At 37.3% G+C, this 23842-nt stretch overlaps 1 protein-coding gene across 1 annotated transcript in view; it reads left to right on the top strand.

Moving 5' to 3' along the window:
* Window positions 1-23842, top strand: part of LOC110023188 (chlorophyll synthase, chloroplastic) — a 54976-nt gene that overhangs the window by 14270 nt on the left and 16864 nt on the right. The window contains exons 4-6 of the mRNA XM_020722467.1: window positions 950-1037; window positions 9025-9110; window positions 15675-15761. Coding sequence (XP_020578126.1) covers window positions 950-1037; window positions 9025-9110; window positions 15675-15761 — 261 coding nt within the window. The remainder of the gene's footprint in view (window positions 1-949; window positions 1038-9024; window positions 9111-15674; window positions 15762-23842) is intronic.

Raw genomic sequence — 23842 nt, 5'->3', positions numbered from 1 at the left:
GGTGTGGTGGGGGGGTGTGGTGCGAGAGCATGTTAGTAATTTTATCTGTGGGTTTTATCTATATATATGATTTGTAACCTTATGGATATGTATTGGACCCCTATGAAATAGTGAAATTCGCTGCTCTGCTTCCGATGACGTAGACATCTTCGCCGAACCTCGTTAAATTTGTGTTCTTCTGGTTTTGTGTCGATTCATGTTTTTTATTCGCCCTAATTTCTCAACACTATTTTCTCCTAAATATATAAGAAGATTAACTTCCTATTATCCTGTAAAAATTACATACAAATGCACATGATATTTGAAGAAGTGCATTGCTATATTCACACGATGATGTATCATATTTAGTTTTAGAGCGTGTATAACTTGCCATTAAAAGTTCAACATACCTTTGCAAACTTCCTGACTAGCCGTTGCTTGCCTTTTTGATTCTCTTTAATGCATCATCTTTATCTACCTCGCTGATTAATTTCTTTAATTGCCATGGTGGAAGATGTTTAATTTCAATAACAAAATGTAAGAAGCCATACATCAACTGCCCCCTGTGCACTTCAGGCTTTTAAGCCAAATAGGTTACAGGAGTTAAACTAGGTTGAAATTTATGTGCCCTCTTTTAAAGATTGTAGTGATAGTGGGGACACCCTTAGACCACTGTAAATGTTACACCTTATTGACTCAATATCTACTCATCACTCGCAGAAGCTCACTAAAGACAGTATCATTTAAATAATTATATTTAACACCATTGATGGTAGCGAGACCTTTAATCCTAGATTCCCAATAACATTTAACTCGTTTCCGTATACCTTATTAGTATTTTGCAACTGTGCTTCAAGTCCTGCATGGTAGATTTAAGAATTCTATCATTAATCAGTTTTTCACTTTGTTTTTGAAACATGATCTAGTTTATGCATGAGAACGTTGAACCATTTTCTGTGTTATACTTCAGGACAAATGGAAGATCCGTCTTCAACTTACAAAACCTGTCACTTGGCCTCCGTTGGTGTGGGGAGTGGTCTGTGGGGCTGCTGCTTCTGGTATTTTTCCTTTTACTTCGTGTTATGTATATGCTCGTCCAATTGGGGGATTTTCTTTATTAGTTGTATCAGTTTAGCAATATCAGTTGGGATTCACAAATTATAGATAATCCTCTAACTTGAAATATTTTTTGTATTTTTTTAGTTTCATACTCAGATAACCATAACCAAAGCTCATCTAGAATCGTATTACTGAAATTGACACGTTGTTATATATGAAGTAAAGCTATAAGTTTTTTTGTATTCTCTTGGCTGAAACTTAGTATTGAGTTACATTTTTGTCTTGTCACGTCACCATTTGGTGAAACATTATGTTGCAAGTCTTCACTTTCTTCATGTTTGCAATAATTTATTGTGGTTTGCAGCAGAAGCCTTTACAAGAGTATATTTCCTCTTTTCTAGGAAGTAGGGAAAAGCAAACCAGTGATCTTACTTCATAATCTTGGGCTGGAGTCGTATATTGATGAAGCCGACGTCTTACCATGTGCATTTTGCTTATGAAACCTAGATTTTACCGTGTTCTGGCATATATTGCAAGATTCACTAAAAATACATATATTAGTTTATTTATTTGAAAATAATTCTTTCTTGTTTTATAAAGTATTTAATGCAATGAAATATATAGACTAATCTAGACATGTTATAAGAAAATATTCGTAACAGTACAAATAAATATAAATTTAAAAAATGGGTTCTGAATTTTTTCTTTTAGCATAAATTCATGGGATCTTGATTTTTTTTGTTGACATGAATCCTTGTCATGTCAATTCATGGGATTTTGATTTTCACTTTGGCATAAAATATTTTGATTTTCACCAAAGGTTCTAAAACCACCTTCATGTCTTTTGTCAGCATCTGAGATAGTGAAGAGAAGGATGTGTGGTCTCCGATAGCATGCCTTAGCTGTGTTACATGAAATATTAGATGCAATGATGATGATGGTGATAAATAGATGGTATGCTACTGCCCTAATGCGTTCCACAATCTCATAGGATTCAATATATTGCAGAGAAAGCTTCTCGCTCCTCTTCCTAGCCTGTCTTATGTTGGTAATATTTCAACTTCATATAAATCATGTCCTCGAGCTCAAATTGTACCTCACTCCTATGTCCGTTAGCCTTACTTTTCATGATTGTTGGTCTCTCAGTTGATGTCCCTTGAGCTCTGTCAATATCCTACCCCTTTCCTTCAAGTAATGGTCTACACTGGATATTGTAGTTTTTTCCTATATTTTATTAGGTGAGGTGGACCTTGCCCATACAAAATCATGAAAGGAGTGAAATGTGCAGCAATAGGGTATGAAGTGTTGTACCAACACTCAACCCAAACAATCCATCTTATCCAAAATTTTGGCATATATGATATAAAAAACTACAGGCATGTCTCCACATTTCCGTTGACTACCTCTGTATTGTCATATGCTAAGGATGATATGTTGTACTTATTTTTAGGATTGTCCATTGTAATCTGAACAGTTTATTCCAGAAATGTCTGAGGAATTCCTTATCCCTATCTAATGCAATAGATTTTGGAACACTATGCAAACGAATTATTTTTCGTATATACACAATAGTGACTAAGACAACAGTGTAAGGGTATCACTTTGGAAAGAAGTGTGCATACTTACTCTGTGATCCACTACCACCTTTATCACAACAAATCCTTCTGTTCATGGAAAAACCTTCATAAAATTCATTGTCACCTCATCCTAGACCTTCTTAGGTAAAGCTAGGGGTTGCACTAACTCTCCTGGTACCATAATACACGTGTTGTTGGCACACATCATATCTTGCCACCATGTCCTATACATCTCTACACATCCCCACATAATATTGCTCTGCCGACATTCGATTGTATTTCTTCTATTCCTCCGAGTGCCCCCCAATTGTACCATTGCAAAACTCCTACAACTCTTTGGGTATATACCTCTATGCTCTCGGTATCACAAATTGTCACTGGTATAGTAGCTGTTGTCCTCTCAATGCATATCCTGGATGACTATCCGAATCTTGTAGCTACTTTGCCTTGAACTTTCTCAAGCTCTCATCCCGTTCACTCTTCTGCCTCAAGGCTTCCAAATTTAAGATCATGGGTACTATAAAGCTGTCAGCTGGGGTGCCTCCACCTTCCTTGATAGTGCATCGATGACCTTATTCTCCAATATTGGGTGATACTAGAGGTTTGGAACAAGTGACAATAGGCAGAACGGGACATTGTGCGATTCGTGGTCGGAGTAATTTGATTCAAAGGATTTCAGCCTGAAACGGGGAAACAAGTTGGGTAAGACCTTGTCAGAGGGATACATTCAACCGTGTCATGCTGTGGTACCCTTCAAGGAGAAAGGCGTTTCAGGAGCATATGGAGACAAATGAGTTGATTATTGGTTGTGCTAGATTTATGGAAGAAGGGAAGAAACACTGATATGGAGTTAGTAGAGATTCCGACACTAATCCAACTACTTCTCAAACAATTGGTATAAGTTTTCAGTTGCCATACAGATTACCGCCTTAGAGTGAACACAAGAATGCTATAGTTTTGAGATTAGGGGTTTGTCTCATCAATGTGCGCCCATACACTTATGGTCAAGTATAAAAGGACGAGATTGAGAGATTTATCCGAGAGATATTGGAGTTCGCCAGGTTGGGATCATACAACTTAGTATGAGCCCCTGCTCTAGCGTAGTCTTGCTTGGGAAGAAGAAGGATGAGAGTTAGCATTTTTTTGTGGATTATCAAGCAGTGAATGAGGAATCAATACTTGACCAATTTCCTATCTTGTTAACGAATGGGCGCTGGACGTGTTGTTTGGGGCTTTGGTATTCCCCAAGATTGACTTGAAGTTGGAATTCTATCAGATTCGGATGCGGCTGAAAGATGAGCACAAGATTGTATTTTGAACTCATGAGGGACAATGAATTTCTGGTTAAATAGAAAATATTATCAGATTATGTTGTCACGCGGGAGCATTACAACTTGATCCACAACCGTTTTATGTTTTCTATCTTGAGGACAAGCGTCTTTTTGGGAGGAGAGTAATACTAGATTTACGTCCAAGGACAATTTAATGTTTTATTAGTTATCATTGTTTGGTATAGGTAGTGCTTATTATTGTTAGGGTTATGCATATGTGATTGTTGTCTAGATTTTCAAGGTTTGGGCTTGAGAGAGATAGTCTATCTCTCTAATTATAGATTTAGGGTTAGGATTTGGGAGAGATTATCTACATCTCGAATTGTAGGTGCTTATTTTTATGTATTTGAGTTGTATTTTTTGGTGTTATTTTAATAAAATAATTTGGTTTGCCCTAATTTCTGTGGAAAACTCCTCTGGCTCCTATTAAATATTTGATAGAAACATATATGAATTTCCATAGAAATTAGGGCAAAAAAATATTTTTCTTCAATAACACAAAACAACACAACCCGAATACATAAAAATAAGCACCTATAATTTGAGGGGTAGGCGATCTCTCTTCAAGACAATAATCTCATAGCATACCTAACCCTAAGCATAATAAGTTCTAGTTATACAAAGCAATAGTAATTTCTGGCAGTGAATGAGGAATCAATACTTGACCAATTTCCCATCTTGTTAACGAATGGGTGCTGGAGCTGTTGTTTGGGGCTTTGGTATTCCCCAAGATTGACTTGAAGTTGGAATTCTATCAGATTCGGATGCAGCTGAAAGATGAGCACAAGATTGTATTTTGAACTCATGAGGGACAATGAATTTCTGGTTAAATAGAAAATATTATCAGATTATGTTGTCACGCAGGAGCATTACAACTTGATCCACAACCGTTTTATATTTTCTATCTTGAGGACAAAGATCTTGTGCATCGATGGCGTCGTCCTCGCTCGTTTCCGCCCGTGGGCAACCCCTAGCAACAGTTTATGGCTTCGCTTTCTCTCTCTCTCTCTCTCTCTCTCTCGCTCGCGTGTTTCCTCTCGGCATCTTCGCGCTCTTCATCTCTCGTTCTGCGCTCGATTCTGCTCCTCTGCGGCCCGTCTTGTCGCTCGCGTACGACTCAACCTCGCGTGATAGCGATCGCAATTGGTGCTCGGTCTCACCGCGTCGTTTGACTATTTCACCGCATTTTTTTTCCTTTGTTTGCTTTCTTCTCTAAACGTCGCACCTATCTTTGAGGATGACTTCAGACAAATCATATGCAGCTGCCCTTGTCGGTGTCCACGCTTTAGACACACCAAAATCATCATCTTTCCCTCATTCGTTTGAGTGGGCGGAGGACATCAAGAAACCCGGTAGGAAGAATGGGAAGCTTGCCATCTTTTTTACAGAAGCTGAAAGTATTCAACTTGCTTACTCCCATCGTCTGAATTTGGTTGGGAAATTCCTATATGGTCATCTTAAAATGGAGCTCATTCGCAAAGAATTTGAACTTATGCATCTTGTTGGAGAATGGAAAATTGGATTATTAGATGGGATACACATTTTTATTCAAATTAGCAACGAAGAAGATTACATTCGCTTATTTGCTAGAGGGATAATATGGATTGATAACAGAACAATGAAGATTCTGAAATGGTCTGTGGATTTTGACCCACAGACAGATCCGCCAATCATTTCGGTTTGGATTCGTCTCCCTGGTCTGAAATTTTATTATTTTTCTCAAAAAGTATTGTACTTTATTGCCTCAGTTTATGAGAAGCCACTCAAGACGGACATTCCTACTTTTAATTTATCCCGTCCTTCTGAAGCCACAATACTTGTTGAAAGAGACATCACTTCATCCGCTTCTGAGGAAATCTGGTTGGGCACACAACACCATGGATATTGACAGAAGGTAGAGATTGAACCTTTTCCGTCGTATTGTTCGAACTGTCGTATGTTCGGACACTCCAATTCTCAATGTCACCATCTACACCCACAACTCAGACCAAAAAAACAAACTGCTCCGCTAGAGACTGTGATTCCATCTCCTCCTGATCAGATAGGCAATATGACAACCATTCAATCCCCAATTGTAGCTCCATCGTCTTTGGAACCTCCTGTCGTGGGGAGAGGGAGTTTCTTCAGACCCCGCCTGTCCTAGAACCTATCACTGATAATACTGGTGGAAATACTTTTACTGCTTAACAACCGCCTCATCAAGTTCAGAAAGATGTTTATATTACTCAGGCTCATGGGGATCAAGACGTGCAACGACCTACACCTATCCAACCACCTTTGGAATTTACTGATCAAATGAGTCAATCATCGGATGAGGAATGACAAGTCTATACATCGAGGAGGAAGAAGAAGAATGAAGATCTACTTGAGCTCATGAAAGATGGATGATACTTTGGTTACTACGGGCAATTGTACACACCTTACCGATTTGTTAGCCGACTCACTTCCGAGAACTAGAGGCAGGAGGACTAAAGTGGGACGTCCCTAACACTTTTGTGCCATTTTGTGCCTTTTTGGTTTTCAACCTTTTTGTTTCTTTCCTTTATCTGGGTATTGTATGTGTTGTATTGTATGAGTTGAACATTCTTTCAGTTCCTCTCATACAACATTTTTTGTATCTTTTTTGTATTAATATATTTACCCTCGGGCTTTTTCTAAAAAAAAATAATAAAAGTCTAAATTACTCTTTGGTGCCAGTCTAACATTATCTCACTCCCAAAAATACAAATTATTTTCAAGATGGAAAAAAAAATGCTGTTGGATTAAGTTGTATGGCTTCCATTCATAAAATAATTTAAGTTAGCCTTTTGCAATCAACATTTGAGTGAAATATGTGATGAATTGTTGATACTGTATGAGGAGTGCAGCTAATTTATAGCCTAAAGCATCCATCTTTATAATGAAAGATTGGCTGAAATCACATGACACCAACAATCGTACACTCGTCATGACTATATTTAACTTCTCGAACGTTTGGGTTGCTTTTCCCTCACTAAAAGTTATCATTCTTCAGTTTCTTTGTCAACGGCTTCGCAATCGAGATACTAAATAGGCTGATCTATAAATGAAATAAAAAATTAAATATGGCTATACAATTAAATATATACTTTTAAATTATCTTCTAGATTTTCTTTCTTAGCATGAATTCGTATGATTTTGATTTTTTTCTGACATGAATATGTGGTATCCTGATTTTTTAGTCATGAATCCATGGGTACTGGTTTTTATCTTTGGAAATAATCCATGGATTCCAGAATCCAGATTAGTGGCATGTTTAGACATTCCAGCAACTTACAATAATAAATATGCTTACAATAATAGATGTTAACAGATGCATTCTCATGATATGATGCATTCAAGTACAAATTGCTTTATAATATTTGTCAAATATGAAGGTGCATATATGCTTTACTGTCACTGTTGCTTACATATTTGTCTCTTAGAATATAATTAACATAGGATAATACTTCCAATAATTAGAAGTGTTATACATAAGTAAGTAAATATGATTTTTATGCACAATGTGGAACTGATTTTGTCAAATTTCAATAAGTGTATAATTTACATAAATTATCACAAGGTTTATATATTTGATTAAATATAGAAATGTACAAAACAATTCGAAAGATCATAATATTTTTCATAGACTTGTCTGGCCAAAGGAAACCTACTAAGATTATCCTCATAATTTTCCAAATTATATTTTGATTTTTATTGATTTAGAAAAAGCTTACGATAAGGTTCCAAGAGATATCCTTTGGAGAGTTCTCGAGAAGAAATGTGTTGATATGACTTATATTCAACTCATTAAAGATATGTATACTAGTGCTGTTACTTGTGTTCAAACTGAAGGAGGATTGACAAAATATTTTCCTATTTCTGTTGGTTTACATCAGGGATCGACTTTAAGCCCATATCTTTTTGCTTTAGTTATGGATTGTCTTACTGGATATTTACAGGAGGATGTACCTTGGTGTATGCTTTTTGCTGATGATATTCTTCTCGTGGATAAAACGAGAGAAAAAGCCCAGGAAAAACTTGAATTATGGAGGTCTACATTGGAGTCTAAAGGCCTTCGTTTAAGTAGAACTAAAACTGAATACATGGAATGTAATTTTAGTAGTAATAGCTCTAGTGACAGAAGTGTGACTTTGGGTGATCAAATTATTAAAAGGTGTGAACGATTTAGATATCTTGGGTCCGTTGTCCAAAGCGATGGTGATATAGATGGGGATGTTAATAGTAGAATTCAAGTTGGTTGGTTGAAGTGGAGGAATGCTTCGGGCCTTTTGTGTGATAGAAAAGTACCGCTAAGACTGAAAGGAAAATTTTATAAGATGGTGGTGAGACCTGCAATGCTCTATGGCGCTGAATGTTGGCCTTTAAAAGAGAAGCATAATAATAAGTTAAGTGTTGCCGAGATGAGAATGATTAGGTGGATGAGTGGCTTTACACTTAGAGACAAAATGCGGAATGAATATATTCGTGATAGAGTTGGTGTTGCTCTTGTGACAGACAAAAATTAGAGAAAGTCGTCTTAGATGGTTTGGTCATATTAAACGTCGACCATTAGATGATCCGATTAGGAGAGTAGATGTTTTAAATTCGACTTGTGTTAAGAAAAGCAGAGGTAGACCTAGGAAGACTTGGGCTTATTGTATTAAAAATGATCTTAATTTACTAGAACTAAATGAAAATATGACACTAAATAGGACGCAATGGAGAAAAAGGATTCATGTAGCCGACCCCACGTAGTGGGATTAAGGCTTTGTTGTTGTTGTTGTTGTTGTATACATATTGCCAATCATATTTATCCAATGCTCATGAAAAATTCATGCTATCTGAGATAGGAGATTTGGTAATGTTGAGTAACAATCTTTCAATAAGAAGCCTGGAATCTAGAAATCAGATTGCAATCTATTGATTGTATATTTCTGTTAAAGAATTATATGAATGAGTTGAGATATACTGTCACCACTAACTCAGATGCATTTTGTTCTTTAAAGTTTTTCTTTTTCTAAAAAAATTTTGGAGTTTAATGTAACTACATTTTGTGGTCTTATGTCGTTTCTTTTCAGGAAATTTTAATTGGAATATTGAGGATGTAGCCAAGTCCATTGTTTGCATGATTATGTCTGGGCCATTTCTTACAGGTTATACACAGGTAAGAACTCTTTGGGATAGTTGTGCACCATTTTTCTTACTTTCGATCACGATAATATGCTTCTCTAGGAGGTATTTGGTAACATACTATTAATGGACTTTAGCCATGGATTTAACTTAAATCTAGCTAAACACCTAAAATATGAAAATTAAATCCAATACTCCATTAAATTGAATTTTCACTTTTCTTCTTTTTGTTCTCATGTTCCGTCTTTTTTGTGACATAAATCCTAATTTACTAAGTCCGATTGCGAGACGGTCGTAGCTCACAAGCTCCATCTCCGCCGTACACTGGATTTGATAAATCCAGATTCATCGGATTTACTTGATTTGATAAATCCTTTTTAACGTAAATGTAAGTTGCAGCCAAACACTGCCTTAGTCTGTTTGCAGTTGGTCATAGTGTTTGCCTGATATTTTCATTTGATCCAAGATTTTTTAAAACTCACAACTTTTATCTATTGCTTCTTCCAACTAAATTATTTTCCTGGAAATTTTCACTTATATGTGGTATTAATTGAGGGCTTCTGACTCATTAAAGACTACAATAACTTATGTTGCATCATTGCCTAGTTGTATTTTGGTCTAGTCAATTGCTAGGCGCAATCCCTTAATTTTATTATGTTTGCTTACCGACCATATTCCAATAAAAGGTGCCATCTATATTCTATAGTGGTGCATTCTCCGACCCTTTACTATAGTTTCTTACAGAAGCTATGCTATTAAATGGAGACGTAATTGGAGTTGTGGAGAATGGAATGCGTCCCATGTCCTATGTTTCATCAATTTTTTTTTTTCATTTGCTTAATTTAGTAAAATTGATGATGTTGGAGTTAACTCAAACAACAATAGGAAAATTAAATATTATTATTGAATTCAAAGCAGAGAAAAACAATCTCACAAACGGAAATAGAAATAGCAACAAATACGACACAACAAAATCAAGCTATGGTGGATCTCAAGATGGCGGTGATGATTGGCGAGGGTTTGATCCTCTGGAAAAGTAGTAAAGAGGGTGTGAAGGGATAGAAGTCGTGGCGATAACACAGCTGTGTTGGTAACCGCGAGGAGGAGGTGTGAAGCCGCAGAACCAAAAAGTGTTGTTGCTATCCTGGGCGGTGGTAGCAAGGAAAAGGACTTTGGACAGCGGAAAAATGACTGAGAAGGGTTGGCTTGGGTTGCGGCTGCAGGGGAGGATGACAATGACAACGAAAGGGAAGAGTTGTTGCAATGATAGTAAGCTGGAATGGGAGGAACAGATGACTGGGAGGCTGGAACAGTAAAAAATAGTCGGGAACGACTGTGTTTGGGCGGCTACAAGGACGGGAATGTCGGTGGCAAGAATGGGGGATGCGGTGGACTACAGAACAACAAGAGGATGGCTTTTCGGGGTGGTTTCAACAATGACAGGTGGCTGTAATTGAAAAACTATTGGGAAAACAACAATGTGCGGTTGTTCGGGGGCCGCTGTAACAATGGAGGGTTTCCGGGAGTGATGCGGTTGCGTAGAACCCCTCGTGGACGGGAGGTGGGTGCGGGAAGGTTCCAACCGGTCCAATTTGAGACTGGTCGAGAGGGTTCCAGAGTTGAGTGGCCGGCGAGCCTCCTAAAGAGGCAAGCGGCCTCCCACTCCTTTGTCTGCCTTCTAGTTCCTCTTCTTCGTATGGAAGTATTTTAATGGCTCTTTGTATTTTCTTACCTCCCCACCTCTACCTTTTTTGTAGGAAGTTTCTTTCTTTAGTTTCTTCCTTTCCTTCCACAATGGGAGTTTATATATTGTTGTTTTCAGAGAGTTAGGGTAGTTTTTGCTGTGAGTTGATTTCAGATTTTTGGCGTGGAATCGTTTTCCCTATTCTAGGGTTGTATCCGAGGAGGTGTTGATGCTCCGATTATATCCCACTCCAATGTGGTGATTGTATCTCCTCTTTTTCTTCCCTACTCCGTCTCCTCTACCTCCCTTAGATGCCGACTATTTTCAAACGCTTCCCCCTGCGCTGCCGACCCCGTTTCTGCTGCAGTAACTTGCTGTCTAGCTCTTTCCCCTCCATTTTTATTTACTAGCAGCCAGCCATCCCAATTGCAGTCTTGCTGCTCCCAGCTGCTACCCCACCTTCCCACCAACTTTCACTGCCCTTGGGATACACTCTCGAGGTGTTTGTTTGTGTTTTGGTGATATTATTTCCAATTTGTGTGTTGTAACCCTCTTTTCCCATTAATAAAAGTTGAATTTTGTGGTTTGGGCATTTCATCTACGGTATTATTTGGTATCAGAGCTAGCCCAACCCTAGTCATATCCTAGGGTTTCTCAGCGCCCGTTTTACCCCCCATCGGAAAATTTCTTTCGTACCCTGAACCATCCATTCTAAAACCAAACCCTAAATTCTCTTTCCTGATTTTCAGAATTAGCAATCCTGAATCAAATTTTATACACCTTCAATTAGTTTCTTGCACCATCTTTCACCTCCCAACCCCAAACCTTAGCCATGCCACTAATGAGATACATGCTCGGGCCAACCCGGGAGGAGATACGGTGAGAGGTTTGCCTAGTTCGGCGGTGAATTATAGACATTGAAGATAAAATCCAATAGGAGACTACCCTCGACTGTGATTTGAAAGGTCAAAGGAAGGAACGAGAAGATATGAAGTTGAAGCGGGAAACACAACGCCAGTTCCTACGACTGCCAGAAGTTGCAGACTCTAGCTTCCGACATTAAGGGACCACAACACCAAGCAACCCCCCTTGCTACTATCTAGTGAAACCAATCTGCAAGTCTGTCACAGTCAGAAAATGTGGCAAGTGCCATAGATTTGGACATGTTGAGGTAGAATGCACGACCAAGGGAGTGATCTACTTCACCGAGCAAGGCGTCTTTGAAAAGTTGGGTAAAGATACCACAAGCACTAAAAACAGTGATGACATAAACGAGGAGAACCCACTTCCAGTTAAAGATATTAATGGTGATCAAGAAGAAGATACAGACTTCAGAGACGATTCTCTTTTTTCTGCCAACGAGGAAGAGACGCCACCAAATCCAGTTGACACCAAGATATAGATTCCAGTTGAGATAACATACACTGCTTTAGAAGGTAGTAACTCCGAGGTAATAGATAGCCCAACAGAGCCTGAGATTATGATGCCTTGATCCAACATTTTGCAGATTTTGAGAGGAACATCAACAGAACCAACCTTAGATGCTACAAGGGTTATGAGTTTGAGGAACCAACATTACATACAGAGTCACAACAGATAAGAGAAATGCAGATATTTCAGATTTATAAACCCCTCCCCAGCTACCCATATGGAAGAAGGTCAACATGTCCTAAGAGAAGTTATTTTGGGCCATGTCTAAAATATCACATGGAATTATTCAGAGGTTATTTTCTATGCCGTATGGTACCCCTTGTCAGATGAACAGACAGGAGAGATGAACCTTAGCTTTGTACTGGGCTCGAGAAGCTTGATGGAGAACAAAATTCTTTAATGGGATCCAGGTGGCAGATCCTATCACCAAAAATGTCTCACCTTAGTGGGTGCTAGTGAGAGGGGTGCAACTTGTCACAAATTTAACCCCAAATTTGACTTCTCCTTACATACTAATTCATCAAATGCACTCAATCAACTAAGTGTGGAAGAAGCGGTTTACAACTTAATTGGCTCGATAACTGAGCCGTGAGAACATTCGTCTTTCTACAGTTCCAGCAAATGGCGTGCCAAAGATGGACGGATACCTATTTTACTAGAATGTGCTTTGGAACGACAATACTTATTGGCTCGACTTACTAGGACTACAGTTGACGATCCATCCACCTTGAAAGATTACAACAACTCCCTCTCCGTTCATGCGTCGACAAAAGCTTCGACGAATTAGGTTGAAGCTCCCCCAACCCTAGGAGACCGACACAAATGCGAAGAAACCCGAATGGATGGTACGCGGGTGTGAGAAGGCTCCTGCACGAGCGGGAGCAACGAACGGATCCCAAACTGTCCAATTGGAGACCGGTCCAGGGCGTTCCCAAGCCGAGCGGCTCGGGCGAGCCTCCTTACAAGGCGAGCGGCTTCCAACGCCTCTGATCGCCTTCAAGTTCTGTTTCTTCGTATGGAAGTATTTTAATGACTATTTCTGGATTTTCTTACCTCCCCACCTCTTCCTTTTGTGTAGGAAGTTTCCTTCTTTCGTTCTTTTATTTCCTTCATCAATGGGAGTCTATATATTGCTATTTTCAGAGAGTTAGGGTAGTTTTTGCTGTGAGTTGATTTCAGGTTTTCTGTGTGGAATAATTTTCTCTGTTCTAGGGCTATATCCGATGAGGTGTTTGTTCTCCGACTATATCCTGCTCCGAGTTGGTGATTGTATCTCCCATTTTATCTTCCCTACTTTATATCCTCCACTTCCCTTAGCCGCCAACTATCTCCAAACGCTTCACCCTGCGCTGTCGACCCTGTTTTTGCTGCAACAACTTGTTATCCAGCTCTTTCCCCTCCACTTTTCCTAGCAGCCTGCTGTCCTAACTGCTGTTTCGTTGCTCACAACTGCTACCCCACCTTTCCACCAAGCTCACCGCCCTTGGGATACACTCTCGAGGTATCCATTTGTGTCGTTTGTGTTTGGTGATGTTATTTACTGTTTGCGTGTGTTATAACCCTCTTTTCCTGTTAATAAAAGTTGAATTTTGTGGTTTGGGCATTTCTCCTCTGGTATCAGGGAGAGACTTGAGGAGGATGAGGAGTGTGATATAGACGATAATCACCACCTAGAGGCCAAGATACAATTGAATCACAACCTGGACTCTAGAATATGGCCTTCGAAGGGATGAAGAGACGCTAACGGCTGTCCCAACACAAAACACACAAAAAACTGAACATAAAACATCAATAATGCAAATATATAATAAGAGGAACACTAGGAATGGCCCTAGCCGATCGACCGACTCATTGGAAAGGAGAAAACCTAGACTGGTTCGGTCCAAGCAAAGCAGTTGAGTTGATGGTTACGCGGGAACTCCCGCATGTGGGACACGATCCCGCTTCCACCCTAGTCAACTCACCTGCTAGGCAATCCTTGCCCTTCTTTAGGTTTTAGGTTTCCCACAATTTAGAACCATCTTGTACATCAGGGACAAAGAAAACACCCAAACTTTGCAGGAAAAAATGTCCTCAAACCTTTTTTAACGAAAGAACTACAGGGAGCTCATAACACACGTCCCCAATACAAATGTATTATTTATCATCACTCATAGCATGTAGGAACATCAAAAACCTTTTCCTTATAGATGGAAAGTGCACAGCTCTTCAACCACCGCCTGATTGCATCCAGCCAAAGCACCTCATCAATCGGAGGAAATGGCGACACCTTGTTACTTCCTTTTGCTTGCTCTCCAGACATCCCTTTGCTTCACATAAATTGGCACAAATTTCCAAAAATTGTTCTCACCAATTTTTCGACATTACACATATCCACCCACAATGTGCACGTCATTTCTACAATTCTCAACTACATGCACAAATCTGTGTCTCTTTGTCCGCTTTACATGTGGCGCATGTTTTTAGATATTGGAGAGACCCATCACAACTCTTCACCCATGCATGCCCTGGCAGTAAAGCACATGTCTCTACAACCACGCACATCTCAACTGCTGCACGTGTAAACTTGCTCACATTTTTGCGGACATCCCTTGGCAACTACACGCACACACCTTCGCACATCTCTTGTGAATTGCATTTTCCTTTGCAATATCACTCATCTCGACAAAAGCATGCATGCTACACACATTTCTTGGCAGTTGCATGCACGTCCTTGCAATTGCGCCATGTGTGTGTGATGTCTGAACTTGTGGATTTAACTTCATATTTTTCTAGCTTATACTCATTAACGCGTGAAGTGTTGTGTCTTATGCTTCCACCAGTTGTCACGTGTTCATGCCATTACATGCACATGCATGTGCCATGCACTAATACTGATCAAACACCACAAGCATTTCACCATTTTGGCCGTCTCTTTTTGACTAGCAAAGGGTACAAGGCATTCACCCAATGTTTATGTCAATAGCCAAGAGCTTTTGGTTGGTGCCTACAAAACTTTTTTGGGCGGGCTGACAAAAACTTTGGTAGTAGCCTATTTGTTTTTTTGGGGTATTTACATAGATGCCAGACAATCCTTATATATGTACATATTTAACACCTAAGTTTTGATATTTACATGTATACAAAAATATTTTAACATCTCATCAGAAATATTACTATTACTAACTTTTGAAAGTGAAATACACCTTTCATGTATATGCTTATAACACCAGTCTTATAAATGTAAATATCAAACTTTAGGTGTTAGAGATGTAATTACATAAGAATTGTGTTGTTTGTCTGTAAATTTCTCGTGTTTTTTTCCTCTGTTTCCATTTTTTCCGTACATGTGATGGTTTGGTTCAGAAAATAAGGACTAAAATTATGATTCAAATTACTAAATCCGGAACAACCTTTGGATCAACTGCAAAATGTCCAATATTTTTTATTTGGTTAGTTTTTTCCTTCATTCTATCTTCGTACTGATCCTCTCCACCCCTTTAGACACTAAATGATTGGTACGATCGTGAAATTGATGCTATCAACGAGCCTTATCGACCTATCCCTTCAGGAGCTATATCTGAAAATGAGGTATGTAAATTTTTCTCGTCTTAAATGTTGTTTACGGTGTTGCCTTGCAAACATTACATTTGCCCAAAGGTTTCCTGTCTTGGTTATTGTTGATGCTTATTATTTGGCGCATTGATATAACATGCTCTTATTCAAAGCTATATCTGATAATGAGGTTTGCAAATTTTTGACCCGACCTTTTTTGCAGGATCTTAATGTATCGAAGTGTATTGCATCGTTATGTTTATATTAAAAATTTGATTGGTGCTTAATTCACTGGGCAATGGAAATGGTATTCAGCATGCGTACTTAGTCGTACTTTCTGCTGCGATCTGCACATGACTCGAGGATAAAAATAAAAATGATTTTTAAAAGGTTTTGATAATAATAAAGCATCACATGCCTTATTTATAAAAATTGTGAATTATTTGCTTTTATGTGAGCACACTTTAATGTAGTTTTTCATGGCAATTAGCTTGTTATTTCTTTCCTTCTAAAGCATGGCAACTTTATTTGAATTTTTAGCACTAACAACGATATTAAAGTTACCTGCTGTAATAATACAAATATCTCAGCTTTGAAACTCTTTAAAAAGGTGAATATTGTCATCCTAATCAAAATTTGAAAGACATGCTAATCTTCGGCTTCTATTCTTTCTGAATACAAATATCTGTAACTGAAACAGCATCTGTAATATCTTTTCTATTTTAAAAGTAGAAATTATAGTTCTATCCAAGCATGGATACTAAATTTGACCTGGCTTTTTATATTTTGTTTTTAGTAGTACAATTTATGAATTACAACTACTTTACTTGAATGATCAAAACCCCTAATCTGATATTCACCGTCATCTTTTGGGAAGACACTTTGTATAACCCTCTAATATTCCTTCCAAGGATTTCTTTGTATTTTACACTTAGTCGATTTTTTGGTGCAGGTTCGAATCCAACATCCTACATCTATTTTTTTTATTAATTTTAATAAGCCAATTTTGAACTGAATATGAGCCAAACTCAAACAAGAATATTTAAATTGAGCCGAACACGAACACGCTGTTTGTTAGCCAATTTCGAACACTAGCTGATTTCAAATACGAGCAATTTTGAACGAGTCGAACATGAACCGAACATAAGCCAAGCTTGAGTTCGCTCACACTTAGCTCGTTTATAGCTCTAGCTGTCATCCTGAAGAAATTTGAGAAAAAAAATTATTGCACTAAAATAATGAATTACACCGTACTATATAATAGAGTGGCTGGTCTATGCCGCCTACCAGTCCACAAAATAGTAAATAAGACTCCTTTATATTAGGAATTCCACCAAAATAGGAAAATATGAAATTTCTAATAAGGAAAATAAAACATATATTGAAATTTATTATGAGTAAAGGAAATAAATTTCTTTTTAATCCTGCACATGATTTGGTTACTTCCTACACTCTCCCTCAAGCTGAGTTGTATATATTGCACAAACTAAGATTGAAATTCAATTTATTATGGCTGACCCTCCATAGTATTTTGATGAGAATATCAATAATCTAACGTCTTGTTGGAACATAACTTAGTTGAACAATTCCGTTGTTAACCTTTTTTGAGGTAAAGTATTGGTCAATCTTGAAGTGTTTTGTTCTTTGATGGTGCACATGATTTTTGGTTATACTAATAGTTGTTTAACTATGTTACTAAGCATCTTAATTGTGTTATTTTTCTTAATCTTCAGTTCTTGTTGGAACATAACTTAGCTGAACAATTTCATTGTTGATCTTTTTTTAGATGAAGTATTGGTCAATTTTGAAATGTTTTCTTCTTTCATGGTGCATAAGGTTTTTGGGTATACTAATAGCTGCTTGACTATGTCATAAACATCTTAATTGTGTCATTTGTTTTATCCTTATTTCTTATAATAGCTTTTGAAACTACATTCTCTCACATATTTCTATTGCAAGACCACGGTATTTAGACTCTGCACGACTTCTAGAGGTAACAATTTGCTTTTTGTTTCTCAAACTGATGAGATTGCACTAGACTTTTGAACAATACATAATGGTTGATTTTTTATCAGTTCCACATCATATCCAGGAGTTATATTCAATTATCTCAAAATTCTATTCACCGCTTCTAAATGATATTCATTTGAATTATTCATGTGCTAGCTTACTACGTTGATTCATCATGCAATATAAGGTCTTCTGTGTAATAGGTAAATTAGTTTACCCACAAGTTTTTTGATATCATCCTTTGTTAACTTGACTAATTTCTTTACTTATGTTCAATTTTTTTCTTGGGATTCATGGGTGTGTTACCCAGGCACACTAGTTTCACTTAACATGTTTAAGATCTACTTTCTTTGAGATATGACTATTCCCTACTTAAAACAGGCCACCTCCATCCCAGAAAGTATCAGAGAGTCCCTTGATCGCAAATTATATTACAAGCATCTTTAATTTCCCTAGCACCTGTCAAGATACTATCATCTACATATGCTATGAGAATAACAAATTTGCCTTCAGGATTAGATTTAACAAATGTTTTATAATCAACTTGACACTGATGATATCCGTCTGTAATCATAGTTTTATCAAGTCTATCAAATCAAGTACAAGGAGATTGCTTTAAGCCATATAAGGATCTCTTTAAATTACAAATTTGTCTGTTGTTTGATCTATTTTCTTAAGCCCAAATGTATAGTCTTGTAGGCTTCGTCATCAAGGTTCCCATCCAAGAAGATATTTTTGACATCAAGTTGATATAAAGGTCAATTTTGATTTACTGCAAGAGAGAAGATCCCGACCAATATTAAGCTTGACAACAAACACAAAAATTCTTGGAAGTCAATCCCATATGACTATGTGAAGCCCTTGGTTATCAATCTGGTTTTGAATATCTCTACATTTCTTTTGAGTTTTCCCCTTGAATTTCAAATTTGGGAAAATAAGATTGATTCTAAAAGAAGATAATTTCCATGGAGTTGTATATTTTTTTATTGCTTGGAGAGTAGCATTTGTATCCTTTTTGATTGGAGTAATAACCAAGGAATGAGATTTGGAATCAAGTTTGGTGCGGTGTGAATTGGATTACAGTACATTACGAGGAATTTGAAATTTGGGGACTCCAGGCATGCTATTGATGAGATATGTGGTTGTGAGTATGACTTCTTCAAAAAAAAATTTATAGACACGTAATTAAAAAACATAATGACACGAGCCATCTCAAATAAGCATTTATTCTTCCCTCCCTTTTGTTGAGGAATATCCTTATAAATTTATATGAATGATTCCATGCTTTGAAAATAAATACTAAGAATGAAAGTAAAATATTTCTTAACATAATCTTTTTTAAGAATTTAAATTTTGCTTTGGAATTAAGGAAGATCATGGAATGAAATGATTGAAATATGTTGACTTTCCTATTTTTCTTTCATAAGAATTTTCATGTTGTTCTTGTGTGATCATCTATGAATGATACAAACTATCGTCTCATTTATTTTTTTTACTAGTGAGGGTTCATATATATCATTGTGAATTATAGAAAAATGATTTGAAGACTCGTATTGCAGTATGCATGTATAGAATGTTTTGCAAGCTGATAAGTGCCACACTGATATATTGAAATTTTTATTGATAAATAAATGTGAGAACATCTTTTCATTTGGATGGCCAATGCGATAATGATTTAATATGACTTGAGTTTCAATTGAAGCATTCTTAGAATTGGAAACTTGACTGACAGATTTGAACTAGACTCATAAATATAGCTTCACAAGTTAATTTGTCTATATAAAATTATCTTCTTTGAGCAAATATAGGCCACCATGCATCTTAGTATTGTCAATCCCTTCCCCAAATTCACTACCTGAAAATCATAAAAACTGAAATAAAATTTAGTCACTTTTTATTAAGTCACGAGTAAGTTTGCTAATTGGGAGTAGATTATGAGCTAATTTTGGAAGCTATAGAACAAAGTAGAGGTGAAGAATCTTTGTGAATTTTACTTATCAAGTTTCTGTTGTCGATAAGAATAAAGCGTCAACTATTTGCAATGTAGAGTGACAGCTGCATGGGTTCTAATTTTTGAAATTATTGATGCCTCCCGTTACATAATTTGAGACTTGAGTCGACTATCTAAGGTTTTAGTTTGTTGTTTTGGACAATGAAAGTATGTGATAAGATACCTTGGTGTGCTAACGGACTCGTACGTTGCTCGACTGAGGATTGTGGTACTTGTACAAAATTGGAACACCGACTGAATATTTTTTTGCAGTGCCTCAATTTGCTTCCTATTGAATGGGCTGCATTTTGCATTATTGCTGGTTGTGACAACAACATTTGCACTGCTGGTTGTGACAACAACATTTGCACGGTTCTTCTTATCATATCCTCCATTAAATAGCTTCCAATTTGTAAGATTTTCATGTAATTTCCAACATGTTTCCTTCAAATTACAAAGTTTCTTACAATGGTCGTACCATGATCGTTATTTCTTGGGCTTATTATCTAAGTGAATTTGTGAGTGTACAAAGTTGATCCTTCAATAGATGATGTGGTGTGGCTGTCCGTCATTATCAAATTTTTTCTGCTATCTTCCTTTTGAACTTTCGCAAAACCTCCCAAATGATAGGAATAAGTTTGATGCTGATTTCATCTAGATCTTTATTAAGGTCAAGGATGAATTCGATAGTTCTTTTTTTATTCAATAGTCTTTCTAAAAGGTAGAGCATCACAACATTTTCAAGAACCTCATACATGTCTAAGTACGACCAACATCGTACGTGTTAAAATATTGAGTAACACTCAATTCTTCTTGTCGTAGATCATGTAGTCTGATATCAATCTCAAATAACTTCGAAGAATTTTTTGTGCTAAGAGTAAGTTTCATGTGCAACCTACCATATCTCCTTTGCTATCCTATGGAGTAAGAATTTTTCTATGACTTCTTGGTCATAGAATTTACTAACCATCACAAGCTATCTGGTTGTCAGTTTTTCAGGTATGGAGTTGAAATATGCTTTTTTTGCATCAAAGATTTCACTATGAGACGTTCACCCTTTCCTCAACCCCTAATGAATGAGAAGACAGACTGTGATGATTGAAGGAAATTTTGACCATGCAGTGTATGGTTCGTGACAAGATGAGAATAATTATTAGGTACAATATGGCTTGAAGGCGTAAGCTTGGATCTGGAGATGCCTTTCGAGGAGGAAGATTGTGAGGCTATGTCGTATTTGGTCAAGTTAACAGTTTGAAGTGTACTCTAGTAGGAGATGCAGTCCTTCTGCGAGGTGGTGTTTCTCCATGACTATGAGGAGATTTTACTCGATGGCGCATCAGATAATTGAGACAGTGATGGGGAGGCAAATCAAGTCGATGCCTGTGTGAGATTGGTCCTTGCGAAGCTACTTGTGATAGAAGAACGTGAACTGCTTCTCGTGAGGAGAACAACTGTCTAGGCAGATTTAGGGAGAGAACAAATGAAAGAAGTCCTCTTATGTGGAGGTCGCTGACATGCGTCAAATTTACGTGATTTTTCCTGATATTTTTCTAATATTTTACATCTTAATTTTATTTATTTATCACAGATTTATGCTTGAGAAAGATTTTTGTTCATGTTGTGTTGGATGCAGGAATTGAATACGAATAAGTTGGAGCGAGAAAATTTAGCGGAAAAGTTCTTCAAAGCGTCATGACGACGCTTAAAGGCGGTGCGACCATGCCACAATTAGGCGTGACCACGCTGACCCAAGCAGTCTTGCAGCGTGAACAGACCGTCTAGCGGGAAACACTTTAGGAAGGAAATTTGATTTCCTAAACCGTGATTCTTGCTATAAAATCAAATCTTAGGGCTTCTTGGAGGGTGTTTTAGATCAGAGAAGACCTGGAGGCCGAAAGAAGAGAGTTTGAGAGAGATTTTGAGGGATCTCTTGAGGTTGTCTTCCTTGGGTGGAAACCTTTAAGAGAGAGTTTTTTCTTTGTGAGTTGTGAGAGAGTTTGTATGAGATGGAAATGTGCTGACTTTGCAGAGGAAACAATTTCTTGTAAGTTTTTCATATGTATGTTGTTTGCAATGGATTTTCATATGTTGTGTTTCATTATGGTTTTCTCTGTAATGAGTGGATAAGTTTTTCTCCGTGTCTCTGTGATGTAGAGAGTAATGGATTTATCGTGGATTTTTTCGTAATGTTTTTCCGTTAATCATTTTCTTGTGCTTACATTGCTTATATTGTTGATTAACCTTTGAACTTATTTTATTCATAGTCTGACCAAGTAGGAAGTTAAAATATTTCGTTAAAGTATGAACTCTAACCATTACGTAGTGGAATCGAAGGACCGACCATAAAATTCTGAGAGGATAAACATATTCCGGTGGAATTTTGCAATCATCCCAGGTGATTGGAAAAGTCATGCGGAATGCCATTAGGATTGAGGAAGCCTCAACTTCATGAATTCTAAACTTCTTTTGACTTAGACATATGCATAATGAGTACTGTCTTCAATTGACAACAATCACGTAGGAAAATATTTAGGAAAAATCACGATCGCCACGATCCCTATATCACAGAGGTACGAGCCTCTTCTATCTTGAAGGAACTCACGAACTACCTTATGTTTTCTGCTTTTCTTTCAATTGCTAAGTTCTCTATTTTGTTAGGACCTTACGATTTAAAAGCCTTCTTTTGATAAACACTAAGCTAGGTTAGCTAAATTACTGAACTAGAGATTTTTCTGTGGAAATAAATATTACACTTTTCCTGTGGGATCGATACGCGTTACTCTTGAACTGCATTACTACTTGACACATGCACTTGTGTTGTACGGTTAACTTACGTCTCGATAAATTTCGGCTCCTCAGTCGCTCAGGATTAGACAAGTAAATTAGCAACTGCAAATAATGATCACGAATTAAGGAGATGTCTGCCTAGAATAGGAACGAGCAGGTCTTTGAAGTAACAAACAACCAAGACAGCGCAATGGAGGCGATGATCTCCTCCTAAGATGTACTACGGGCGAGGGAAGCGGAAGCCTCCATATGGGTCGATATGTGCGACTCTAATACTATGAAGAAACTTGAGAAAATTTTATTCCACTAAAATAATGAGTTATAACCTACTGTATATAATATAGTGGTTGACATACCGGTCTACAAACTAGGAAATTAGAATCCTTTGAAGTTTAAAAATCCCACCAAAATTGAAAAACAAAAAAAATTGAAATATCTAATAAAGAAAAGGAAAAAAATATTGAAATATATTCAGAGTACAGGAAATAAGCTCCTTCCTAATCGAGCACAAGCGTTGGTTACTTCCTACACACCCTTATCTGGTCTATGCAGTTGTCGGACGTAGCCCGCCACTGCTATTACCTTCGTAGCTCTTGGCTCCAAAAATTTATGCCTCGACCGCCCTTGAATGATGAAGAGTTCTACATAAGGTTCCAGTTCAATTTTTAGAAAGTAGATTAACTTGTAGATGAAACACTACCCAAAGATTTCTCTCATTTTGTGTGTATTTTTTGATCTGGGGTTTGAGGTTTCCCATAGGTCGAATCCTCTATTATTAATTATCCCTCCCGATAATGAGAGAGAATTTTTTATTAAGGCTAATCATTAAGACGTTAAATATTTTAATTTTTTGATTAAGAAATTTATTATTGTGAGCTTAAAGTGGATGGTGAGGGGGATGATGGCGAATTCGATTAAGATCTCATGGTTTGGTCGTTTTGGATTGTCATGGTTTCTTGACTACTTAGAAGAGATAGTCTACCCAACTTAATAGAATATACCTTGTAAGAAGTAATGAGTTGTTTCATCCAATGAGATTCTATAAACTTGGGGCAAAAGTTTATTTAAGGGGACAAATATAAGTCAATCTTATTAGTTAAAAGAGGCTTTATGCTCAATCAAATATGCCATACAATTCACATCTCAAAGGGAAGAAAGCTATTTGAATATACGGGCTATTATCATGACCATGATATAATTGAGTATGTCTAGCTAAATCACCCAATCAAAGGACTTTGATTCTAGTTGTTATAATATAGATCTAATTGATCAAATAACGCAGATGGAGGTTCTCACATATCTTTAGTAGTGTAGATTGACTTGAGAGTAA

This window comes from Phalaenopsis equestris, unplaced genomic scaffold (genome assembly GCF_001263595.1).
Source record: "Phalaenopsis equestris unplaced genomic scaffold, ASM126359v1 Scaffold000223, whole genome shotgun sequence".
In the NCBI taxonomy this organism is placed as follows: Eukaryota; Viridiplantae; Streptophyta; class Magnoliopsida; order Asparagales; family Orchidaceae; genus Phalaenopsis; species Phalaenopsis equestris.
Note: the sequence above shows the minus strand (reverse complement) of the source record. Positions and strands in the feature narration are given on the sequence as shown.